This window comes from Lonchura striata, chromosome 9 (assembly GCF_050655825.1).
Source record: "Lonchura striata isolate lonStrDom1 chromosome 9, ASM5065582v1, whole genome shotgun sequence".
NCBI classification, from domain to species: Eukaryota; Metazoa; Chordata; class Aves; order Passeriformes; family Estrildidae; genus Lonchura; species Lonchura striata.
Window position 1 is genome coordinate 23,536,382 of NC_140711.1, and position 12,625 is coordinate 23,549,006.

Here is a 12,625-nt window from a genome sequence, read left to right on the forward strand (position 1 = left end):
CTACTTGGAGCCAACGTCTTCACCTTATAATCAACAGAACATGCAAATGTTGAAAGTAAGTACTTTAATAATGCACTAGGCTTATTCCCTCAACTTATTATACAAAGCATTCCTAGGAAAACTTGTGCTAAGATAAGTATGATTATCATTATTTGTTGAATCCCATTACCATATAGACATTGCCGTGTCTTATATGCACATGTTCCTCCATTCTTAACATGGGATTGTTCTGGTGACATGTGAGCTTAATATTTATATAAGTTGAAGTATTTTCCCATCAGTGGTCTTCAGACAAGAGCTTTATTTTAGAAAAGTCTTGTTCCTGCCTGGTTTCATTCTCCCTCAGGTACTTTTATGGCTTCTTGGTGCATTCACTCCCTCCTTGCCCAGGGCTGTGCAGTGTTGCATAGATGGTGAGCCAAGAAATTATTGACAAAGCTTGTAAAGACTGTTTTGAAACAGGAGGGAATTACGTACCTACACAGCTCTAGGCACTGATCCGTGACTTCAGGCATCTAAGCTCTTTCAAAGTTTTGCCCAGGGATGGAGGAAGCTTGTACAAGAGTGGAAACTGAAACTGGATCTTCCAGAATCAAAGCCTTTGTTCGGGTATTGGACTGCACTGGCCCTTCCTACTGCCTTGGAGTCAGGGGCCTTGAAACACAGGTTTTGTCAGAAGAAGCTTCCTCTGAGGTGACCAGAGGGGACAGCTTGTGTGTCACATCCAAAGAGATTCTGAGACGGATCTTAAATGCCAGCTATGAGTGGGGAGACAAACTGGGAATTATGGACATGGAAACTGGTGAGTTAATGGTTGTGGGCACAAAGCACACAGGCTTAGCAAGGGGACATGTGCACTCTCCAACACAAGGGATGCCTCTGCCTGGAACCTCAGACACCACCAGAGCAATGAACTGTGCTTGGGACTGTCCTGGTTTGAGTGTGATATATGCTCTCTCTTTTCCTTGCTGGCTAGGGGGATGTCAGTGAGCTTGGCAAGCTGTTGATGCAGGGTTCCTTCAACGTATGGACTGACCACAAGAAGGGGCACAACAAGGTGAAGGACTTGGCTAGATTCAAACCAATGCAGAGACACCTCTTCCTCTATACAAAGATGCTACTTTTCTGCAAGAAACGGGAGGAGAACACTGATGGGCATGAGAAGACAGCTTCATACAGCTTTAAAAATTCATTAAAGGTAATAAATGCAGTAATGGTGGGGGAGGGAAATAAGTCTGGTGTTCTTACAGACAGGGATATGTCCATATGGGGATTTGAAGAAGTGCACATAGCTGGAGCTGTCTTGCACCCCAGAGTAAATGACAGCTCCCATTTAGTTTTGGGCTGGAGCCAGACCAAGCCATGTGTCCTGTAAGTGCAGATATGAACCTTGCTCTTTGCAACTTGATACAAAGGGGCACTTTGTGTGTTCTTGCCCAGTGTCCCATAAAGAGATGCCAGACTGAATGGACCCACACCTTTCATTGTTCTGCCTATGGGCATCCTCCAGGTGCAGTTCTATGGCAAGTTTTACTATTGGCCCAGCTGAGCAAATTCTGTGACAGTAACACCTACAGATGAATCAGTGCCGTATAAGTGCCCTTCTATTTGCAAGAGTGAAATTTCCAGATATGAGTCAGGACATTTTAGTGTGCCAATCACAAGTAGGCCACATTTTCCCTCTAAGCACATTGGTGTGACACTTGTGGCTTTTAACCAGCTAACATGGATCATCAAGTGTAATGTTCCAAACTTATTTCAGGGTCCCCAGACAGGAATTGTAACAGAACCTGCTTCAAGGCTTGGACCAATTCATAGAAACATTTCAAGTTTCATCCTGTAGAGATAGAAGGAATGGTGGCAGAACACTGTCTAAACCTTTAAATTAATGCTGATGTGAATGTGACCAAGAGGCATGAGCAAATACAGTAATAAGATGAGAAGTTGGTTAGTAGCAGCTGATCTTCAAGATTGTGATTAAAAATTTTTCATTTAAGAAATCTAGGATTTTTTTCCTTCAGATTTTTTGTGTCTTCTGGATTTCCAGACTGCTCATTAAATCTCACAAAGTCCTATTCCACCCCTCTTTCTCTCCCACCTCAACAGGACAGTGATAGCAAGTGAAAAAAAACAGTTATAAAACTGAAAATTTGTCAAGGTGAGAAAGAGCCAAGATGGAGTTGAAAACTGATCCACAGATCAAGCAATAAAAGAAAAGATGATAAATTCAAGATCAGACATTATCTTGGGTTAATTTTTAACATTCTTTTTCCCTTTTAGCAATCAAAAACACTAATGAAAAATTAGATATTGAGAAATAACATGCTCTGAATTTTACTTTTAATGACTCCCAAAGGTGTCAGAAGTGAATGCAGCCTTTAAAAAAATGCTTCCCAGAGGATCAAGTTTAAAGACTATTGATATTTTCCAGATTCCAGATTCTTGTTTTCTATTTTGAAACAGATGAGCACTGTGGGCATTACAGAAAATGTAAAAGGGGATAATAAGAAGTTTGAGATCTGGTATAATGGAAGAGAAGAAGTCTATATCATTCAGGTAATGACAATCCTTTTTGTTTCCAAGGGCTATACTTCCTTTCAATTGAATTGTTTTTAAGAATATTCACTGTCCTGTACACTCCAGAAACAATAGCCATTGAAAGCTTCATTGTTTAAGCACTTTCATAGGCACTGAAATGGCTAATTTATTGGGAAAATGGTCAGGATTTTGGCCAAAAGAAGAAATAAATTAATGGAAAATTCCTTGGAATGCTGGACAGAAAAGCAAGGACAGGACTTTGGATTTGTGGTAACTTTTCCATCTTGAGGAGCATCTGCTTTGCTCAGAGCTGGCCACAGTGTTCCAGTTGTTGGCAAGCCAGTGTAGGTCAGGGCAGCCCTGTGACTGGCAGCATGTTTTAATGGATCTGCTTTGCCTTGTCCTCTTTTGTTCTCAGGCATCTTCTGTTGAGCTGAAAAACACCTGGATTTCAGAGATCCGCAAAGTCCTGACAGGACAGCTGGAGGCATGCAGAGGTAGGGCTCACAGAGCAGCAGCTGGGAATGTGTCCTTCCCTGTAACTGTGTGTGACAGTATGGGGCTGGGGCAGCTTACAGTGCCAGCCAGTACCCCCAGTGAAGCCAGCCAGGACCAGCTGGGCAGTTGCAGCATTACTGGGATTTAAAGCCATGTCCTGATCAAAGAACATTCCTTGGATTTTTATAAGTGACAGGGATAACTATTCCATTCACAGTTAGTCCAAGGAACATGGTTTTCCTCTGTTGTCCCTCTCAAGCCACAACTCCAGAAGCATCCTTTTACCTCAGCATGTGAGGAGATGGGGTGTGCACTCTGTGTCTCCTTGATCAAAAGGTCTCCTTCCACATCCATAACTGGACACAGCAACTGTCTTCCTCTGCCTTAGTGTTTGCTTTGTTTTGTTTGGGTTTTGAGGGGTTTTGTTTCAAATCTAGTCACCCACCTTATGTTCTAAATGTCAGTTGTCCCATCTTTCCATCTTAGTGACCTCCTTGTAAAACATGGTTCATGACACTTCCCTCTCTCACTGAGATGTCACTATGAAGGTGATTTGTGATGTGTTCAACACCATGAATGATTGAAGCCTCCTAAATACCTAAGAAAATGACACCCTTTTTTATATGAGATATTGAATCCCAGACAGACAAAATTCAGTCAGGTTATTTCAGATAGTAAAAGAACATAATGATGATAGCTATCATAGATGCTATGTATTCTCTTAGGACAAAAAATCCCACAGACTTTTCCTGAATCTTGGCATTGCTTCTCACCTTGGTCTGTCATTTTCTGCTTCTCTCATACACTCCTCTCTCTTTAAAGTAAAGCCTCTCCACCCACATCCTTCAAATTCCTAAGCAGACTTTGTCCAAGGTGGAAACATGTGTCTGTGCTTTAACTTTAGATGTCAGCTCTATTTTCACTGCCTGTTTCACAAAGATAATGAGATCTTGCATCCTCCTTAGGTACAGGGAAACAATTATGAACATTAGCCTCAGCAACTGAATCCATCCCATAACAATACACTTATTTACAATGTTTACTATTCTGGTCTTGTGTTACTGATCTTGTCTTCATCCTTTCTCCTTTTTGTTCTGAATTTTACTGTGATTAGCTCATCAGGAACTGCTGAGGAAAGACCTCAAGATTCTTGTTAGTGCAGTTTCAAGACTGAATCTAGAGACTTTCTGATATGGTTTGTAACATTTGCTTCTGAAGTATAAAAGGTGGTTACTTAGGCTACCACAAAGAGTTGCTAATGGAGTAAATGTACATATTTAATAGGATAGAGTGTTAGTCCTCCATTTCTGTTTCTAGGCAAAGGAAATTAAGCTTGTATGTTACCCACCTGAGCATTTATGAAATCTCTATAGGATACAAGATCAGCTATTAGATTTACTTTACATTTTCCAGAGAAAAATATACAGGAATCAAGACTGATTGAAGCATTTATATTTTGATGTTCTTTATTGTTTTGCCCTAAGATCAAACCATTCTAGAATATTTCAGGTTTCAAGGGACCTCAGGACATCACAGTCCAAGGTCCTGCTCAGAGCAGAGTCAGTTATTGGTCAAACAAGGTTACTCAAGACTTTATTCAGTCTGGTCTTGAGACCATCCAAGGGTGACTTTCATCCTATTCTATGAGTAAAGTCAAGCTTTCCTTTATTGTGAATCCAGCAGAACACCAGTCAGAGGGTGTAAATTGTATCTCATATGCTATTGCAACTCTTCCCATTTGCCTTTTCCCAAAAGATCACATGAATCAAACCCCTTACTACAATAACTGATGTCAGGAAGCACATGCTTTGTCCTGTGGTTTTAAAATTTCTTTTTCTAATGACTCATAAAAGAAGAGGCCTTAATCCAAGACTGGATATTTTTACAACTTAGCATTGCAATGGGAGAAGGAAGAGGGATATATTTGTTTGTTTGGCTGTTTTTAATGACTGTTGTCAGGAGTTGCACAGGGGGCTGGAATGTTGAAAGGAACCAGCTGAGGTGAATGAGTGAGGGGCAGAGAAGTTGGCCACAGGATGGGATAAATAGTTTAAAATATGGGTCACTCGTGCCCAAACGCTCTCTGTGTACCCAGCCCCTCAGACACTGCAGTGAGCATGGAATGCTAACCAGGCTTTGGGCAACACCTTGCCCCATCAATCCCCAAGAACTCAGCTGTCTCTTGCAGGCAAAGGAATTACTGATACAGCTTCAGGGATTTGTGTAAGGCCATGAATCAGTTGTCAAACAAGGAATGGAGCTATGTCTGACTCCCCAGCCAGCATGGACATTTCTACCCCACCAACAAAGGATGGGTTTAATCTTTCAGTGCTGCCCCATCCCCTTATCACTTCTCTTCCACTGATAGGAGGTTCATCTTTTTTCAGAGTGAAATAGCCCAGGGATCTCAGCAATGTGAGATTTTGAAAGCAGCTCCTTTCATTACTTCCTCACTTCTCAGTGTTTGACTCTCCTGAAATCCAGGGTCTGAGCAATTGTCTTAAAATCTTTCTTCACTCAGCATTGACTGGACAAAGTACAAGTCTGTTGCTACCTTGCAGCCCTGGAAAAAGAGTGAATAAGTGGCATATGAATAACATTTTCTGATTATTTTTTGTCCAGGATGCTGAGCAAAAGCATTCTGCAGAGAGATGGGAGTATATTCTGTTATGTGGCTGAATATGCAAAAGAACTGATGGACATGTGTTGCTAAATCCAGACAAAGCTGTGAGCCACACAACTTGTATTCTGGGAAGAAGGCCATTATGTCCATTCTCCAGATCGATATCATGCAGTTAGCTAGGAAGAGGTACAGAGGAAACCGAATGTAACAGGGAAAGAAATCTCTTTTGTGGTAAAAAATTGTGAGTAGAAGAGTTGTTTGGTGAGCTAAAAGGTTTCATTAAGGTCTTAATACGCTTTTCTCTTAAAGTACAAGCATTTCATTTTTATTGCAGTGGCAGTCAAAATCTCTCCTCTCCTGTTTCTTTCTCCACCTTCTACATAAACACAGAGGAAACCTACACATTTTGGAGCAACTTCTTTTTACTTTTTCTTTAACAGAAGCAAGTCAACTGCACCAAAGAATCACTGAGAGTGTGTATCATGCACCAATGGATTCCTCCAATGCAAGCAGGTAACCACAGCTGCCTTGACATATCGGGGCCATGTTTTGTTTTGCACAAACTTGCATTTGTGCTTTTGCAGTACATAAATTAATAGGTTTTTGTGTTTAGCTTCCTGGGTATGAATTCACTCAATTGTCTTCAAATTTTCTAAAGATACATAAATGCAGATAAAGGTTTGCTCAAGAGAGAAGTGATATAGGAATTCAGAATTAATTTCAAAGATTAATTCAAATTTAGACAAAAGTATTGGAACATTTCTAAGATCTTAAATGGAGCTGTCAGCAAAGTTTTGTAATGACCCAGTTGCTGGGCAAGTTTAATGTAAGTTGGCATGGGACATCACTGTAAAATTTTAGCAAACTCAACTAAGCCAGGATATTCTTGGTTAAATCCAGCCTTTGAGAGTTGTACAACTCAATGCAAGAAATATTAAACAGATGTAGTGCTATTAATCCTGCACCATATTTTCTCTAGGCTTGGTTAATTCACTTTTTTTAGGGTTCAAGGGTGGAAATCTTTCAGCAGAACCACCCTGGGGATAGGAGAAAATTATTCCAGTAAGATATGAAGTGCAATCACAAAAATGTTTTAGAAGAATCCAGATGTGTGTCCTTCTTTTAAGGCTCTTAAAGTGAGATTTTCCAGGCCACATATTATAGACAAAATATGTCAACAGAAAATTAACTCCAGGAAGAAAGGCCATGTGATCAGCTATTTGTCCTAGAGTGGATTAAACCAAAGGAAAAATTAAGTTTTTGTTGTCCTCACTCTGCCAACTGTGCCAGAAAAGGACAGGTCAGTGCTCCTGCTCCAAATGCTGGGTTATTGTAAAAGGAGGAATAATACAGTGAGTCTTCATTAAGGAACAATGCTCTGGGCTGTGATGAATGGCACAAAGTTCAGGGTGTCCCATTATCTGTAATTTGTGTCCCCAAGATAAGCAAGGGCAGTGGAATTGCAGCATCAAGCTGACTTTGCAGGAGATGATGTGAAATGGTAGATCCAGAGTTCCTCAGACTGAGGAGCCCTTTCTTCAGCCTGCTCTGGGATGCTGGGGGGAAACAAGGAGGGGAAGGAAGAGGCTGGACTGCAGTACCACCACGGGCACACTCTGTGCTCGTGGCTGATGTGACCAAGCAGCCCTGGTTGTGAAGGTGCTGGAGGCCAGTGGAGACAGCATTTGCTAAAGAGCAGCCAGCATCATCAGTGCTCTGCCAGCAGAAGGAGGCTGATTAATCATTGACACATCATCTACCCAACAGACACCTACTCCTGGGTTGCCCATGTGTGACAGTGACTGCTGTTGGGAAGTGTCAAGCCACTGCTGTGACAATGGGGAAATCTCTTTGCAGGATGCTTTACCCTCCCCAAGCTGTATCTGTTCCATGACAAAGACTATCCCCTTTACTGTTTACATGCCACCAACATCACTTGGGACTGCAATTCCATAAGATAAGGCAGGCCTGACTTGGGATTGGAGCTGAGGTGTTGGGAAAAGGGACACTTGGAGCCAGCATCCTTAATACAGGCAGTTACTGAGTGTCCTTAAGTCCTGTTCAGCCCATTTCAATTCTCTCTCTCTCTCTCTCTCTCTCTCTCTCTCTCTCTCTCTCTCTCCTCTCTCTCTCTCCAAATTCTTCCACAAAGTTCACTGTTTAATCCTAAACTGGGATGCCCTGTGGTATCTATTGCTGCTGTATCTCTCTCAAGGGATAGCTGCTGCATTTCATTGATAATGAAGTTATCTCTTTGTATTGTTTTCTAATCTATTTAAACATATGAAACTTAAATAGTCTATTGTTCTAACTGCTTAACTATCTGCTTTGTTGGAAATGACTGATGCAGTCATACATCCATGTAAAAATATCCTGTGAACATGGATAAACACAAACTCTTGGAATCTGGCTGCAGATGCTGTTTCAAAAAAGCTTGTGTATTTTCTTGGTGTCTTTCTCACAGCTGTAAATCTTTAACTCTGTCAGCTGCATGTTTCACAGTTATCCCAGCCTAGCTGGGAAGAAAGGGAGGAAAAAGAAGGAAATGTGAGTGTGCTTTGGATTTGTTCCCATGTTTATTTTGAGCCCCATTTTGTACCCGACATTAGGCTGCAAAATCACATTTTGATTTAGTACAGGAGGTAACAGAGACTTTGCTAAAATTCCATCAGAAGCAGGTCAGAAGTTCAAATGCTAAACAATGAGTCCTGGACTGCGTTATATTTAGAAAAGGTATTTACAAATCTCTAGTATTTAAGATATTTTTAAGATTTTAATGATATCTTGGACCTTCCCTTACAGCAGAACAAACCCTGTGAACTTTAAGTTTAGCAGCTCGTGTTAATTGCAAGCAGCAGTTTAATTGCTGATACATGTCAATAACAGGCACCTTGGCAAAGAATATTTCAAATGTGTAGATAAAATGATTTGTGTGGTGCAGTCTGCCAAAGATAACAGTCAGACACCCAAATTAAACCACCAGACATTTGCAAAGAACCACAAGAAAACCTCACAACTTGAATGTCCTACAAACCTGGGACAGGGGCCTCAGTCCCATTACCCAAGACCAGTACCTGGGCAGGTTTGTCAAGGTGGATCCTCCCATTTGTGATCCAGCTACAGACAGGGATATCCCACTAGGATTCATGCTCCAAAGAGCAGAAGAAACAGATGTTGGGGAAGAATTCATATGTGGCTCTATGCATGGTATGACCTCTACATGACCATTTAGTATCCATTTCTCTCCTGGATGACAAATGTATTTATGCTGCAAAGGATGGGAAATCTGGATTGTCTTTTCTTACCTGGCTTCCTACTCCAACCTTTCAAATCTGCTGTACTTGCAAAAAGAACTTGTGCAGACAATCATCTTGTTTCTTCATTTTCCCCTTCTCAACTCTGATGAAGCACATCCCTCACTGTGTGGTGTGGAGAGGAGGGAGGATGGGTTTTTCCCACCACACATACCTGCACAGATGCAGGGTTTTATAGCACACAGCCTTTTAAAACCAGTCCTTTGTTCCTTAGGCTTCCATGTCTAAGGGAAAAAAAGAATACTTAGTGCTCAGTGCTTTATTAGATGTTAACCAAGGATGTTACTGTTTTTGTATTTCTTATGTCCCAAGGTATAGCAGGAAGTCATCAAGTATATATGAAAACAAATCTGAGACATCTAATGTGGATGCATCAAACAATAAAAACAGGAATTCCAGTCCCAGCGCCAGACAAAAGAGAGGTAGGAGTTCTGATAGAGCTTTTGCTTCCAAAGGGTAAAATTTTTATATTTGCATATATTTCTGGAGTTTCATGAGGGTACTTTAAAACGTTGTTTTAACCCAACATAGAAAAATCAATGCTGAAAACAAAGAAACAAAAGGGGAAACAAAGCTGAATGACTGTACCATGAAAATTTGTGAGCACCGAAAGGCAATACCAGTTTAGGGTTTTTAAGTCTGAGTTTCGATGCTTTATAGTGCTCTTTATACAACTTGTGTAATTTAAAAATAGAACTTAGGGGACAATAACATATGTGTTTTAACCTTATGTATCCTGGTGAAGTTGATTTCTAGACATACTTAAATTTTTTTCCTACAGATTTGCTAACTGATTTCTTTGTTTAAGTTGAGAGTGTTTTGCCTCCTCTGTGTATATCAGTTCCCCTCAGGTGTACAGTAAATAAACCCACAGGCAGTCACAGAAAGTCCCACCATTATTTGAGGCCATAAGTGCAATACATCTTCTATAAAACAGAAGTTAAAATAAACACTATAAAGAAACTGAATCTCATCTGACAGCAGCAAGAGAAAATCTTTTGACAGCAATTTCTCTTTTAGGCAGTATTTCTTAATGTTGAACAAAGAATTTTCTACTAATATGAGAAAAGAAAATTGTAAGGTCTTAAGAGATTAATGCCCAAATGTGGCATAAAGAAACAGCCCCTTTATCTATAAAGATATTTAAAAAGAAAATAGAGTATCTCTCTTGGAAAAATATTCACCAAAGGCTATTTACTAAAAGATGTTTAATTGCATTAGGTTTTCATGCTGGGAAAAAGGTTATGGGTTCTTCATTAGAAAACCCAATCTTAAAATTTTGTTTCACTAAAATTTTATTTTTAAAACATTTAGACTTTTTTTCTAATTCAAAAAGCAGAAAAGTAGCTTTTACTTTTAAATTTATAAACCCCTTTTCAAAAAAATAATCCAGGAAGATTACTGATGTTTTCTAACTGTCCAGCTTACTCAAGAGTGTGGGAACGGGGCTTGCATTCCGTGCTGGTTGTCATTCTTCTGTCTTCTCCTTTCCCATGAGCAGCTCCTCAGGGCTCTGGCTGGGATCCCACTGCCTCAGCCCAGAGCATCCTCATCCTCGGGTGGGTGGCTCTTCCTGCAGGGCTGGGCAGTGAGTCTGTTCTTCTTTGGTGATTCGGGTGTCCTGTGCATCCTGAGCTGCAAACCTCGCTCTGCAGAGCCAGCAAAATGCTCTTCAGATCCAGATGTCCCACCAAAACTCGAGTTTGTGTCCCTGTGAGGCACCTACCGCTGGGGCTCTGCAGGAGGCTGAACTCAAAAATGTTCCAACACCCGGGATACAGCCTGGAGCTCTGCCAAAACGGTCTCTTTTGTGCCACCTACTGCCTGTAAAATGCTTCCAATATCAGTGTAGTTAATGTGAACACAGATTATTTTAAAATACTGGTGAGATTCTCTAGTACAGAAGGGGAGGGTACTATTGACAATCTATTTCAGTTTTGTTATTCTTGTTGACAAGTGCCTGTGGCAGACTTTTCTCTGTGTAGACCAGTGTTTTGTGTGGACCTGACTGATGGAGTCACTGCCTTGAAACAAAATGGGAGCAAATCCTGCAGGAACCTGTAGGGGACCCCCTTGTCTGACTGCCCTGCTCGAAGCAGGATCAGCTGCAAAAAGCTGTTCACAGCCATGTCCATTTGGGTTCTTGGAACAGCTCCAAGGATGGTGACTCCACAATTTGCCATGGGGGCACTGTCCTAGACTTAACCCCTTTCACAGTAAAAAGGGTTTTTCACATTTTTAAATGGAATTTCCCATATGTCAATTTGTGTCTGTTGCCTCTCTCATGCTTTCACTGGGCTCCACTGAGAAGCATCTGCTCCATCTTCTTTATTTTATAAGATCCTCCTGAGCCTGTTGTCCTCCAGGCTGTGCAATCACAGCTCTTTCACTCTCTCCTCATGTCAGCTACTGCAATCCCTTAATGATCTTCATGGCCTTTCACTGGATTTTCACTGGAGTATGCCCATGTCCTGCAAAGCCCAGGACAGGACAGCACTGCAGGAGGGTCTCTTGTGCTGGGCCAAGGGAAACATCACCTCCCTGGACCTGCTGGCACAGCTCTGCTAATGCAGCCCAGGATGCTGTTGGCTTTCTTTGAAGTATGCATTCAGGCTCTCATTCATCCTACTGTCCATCAGGACCTGGTTCTTATTATGTTTGGAAATAATTTCCAGGGTTTTTTGGTGTACCTGCAGAATGAAGGAAAAGGTTTGAATGACTCAGGTGGAGACAATATGACTTTTGAGACCAGTGTCTAATGCTTTGCTGGTGCTGGGAGGCTGTGGGGACTTGTGAAATGCAAAGGGGTCCCTCAGGGAAGTGATTCAATTGCAGAGCTGAAGAACTAACACAGGAACCCAGCCCTCTGCACATGCAGTGCTGTACTCCCTGTGGGACTCTCTGATAATTAAATGCTCTGGATTTTCTTGCTCTAAGAAAGCAGAAAGTAAATGTATTTTATATACCAGTTTTTGAATTCTTTATAAGCTACAGTATCTGTCCAAAGATTGCCTGGCAGAGCCAGCCCCACAGCTGACCCCACTGCTTGGGAGCAGCTCCTCACCAGGTGCACCTGCCTGGCCCAGAGCTGGCACTGGGTAGAAGGAGCTGAACCACAGTGACATAATTCTTCTGTGTTCTTAAAATCTGTTCCTCTCACACCCACCTATGCATGCAGGCACCTCAGATCCTGGATTATCTTGGCTGCAAATCAGGAAGTGATGGGATGCACTTTCCTTTGGAAGCACAGCTTGTCAGTCTGTTGTTTGTCTGTCAGTGTGGATTCATTGTCTCTTTGTCTCCTTTGTACTTTTGGTCTTCATTTGTCCCTCTAAAGATTTTCATGTGACAGTGTATGAACTAAAGAGGAGGAAAATCTATTGGTTAAATCCCAAGGCTCAGAACCAGGTACCCAATACATGGTTTTTCTCCTGCTCCTTTGTCATAAACCTTCTGGTTGTTATCTGCCCACACCAAGAAAGGAGCAGATGGAAGATTTGGCAGGATATGGGATTTGATCTAGGTCCTGTTTCCTGCAATGTGAGTACCTGAGTATCTTTCAAGCCCAGAGCCTCAGGACCATCTGTGACAGATCTCTGCAGAGGCAGCTGTCAGACAGCGTGGCTGATTATTCATGCAGGAGCCTGGCATG

At 41.6% G+C, this 12,625-nt stretch overlaps 1 protein-coding gene across 10 annotated transcripts in view; it reads left to right on the forward strand.

Moving 5' to 3' along the window:
* MCF2L2 (MCF.2 cell line derived transforming sequence-like 2) overlaps positions 1 to 12,625 on the forward strand; it is a 157,726-nt gene that overhangs the window by 129,856 nt on the left and 15,245 nt on the right. For all 10 annotated transcript variants that reach the window (XM_021543705.4, XM_021543715.4, XM_085587250.1 and 7 more), the window contains exons 22-26: positions 977 to 1,198; positions 2,464 to 2,556; positions 2,957 to 3,035; positions 6,100 to 6,172; positions 9,286 to 9,395. In XM_021543705.4, coding sequence (XP_021399380.2) covers positions 977 to 1,198; positions 2,464 to 2,556; positions 2,957 to 3,035; positions 6,100 to 6,172; positions 9,286 to 9,395 — 577 coding nt within the window. The remainder of the gene's footprint in view (positions 1 to 976; positions 1,199 to 2,463; positions 2,557 to 2,956; positions 3,036 to 6,099; positions 6,173 to 9,285; positions 9,396 to 12,625) is intronic.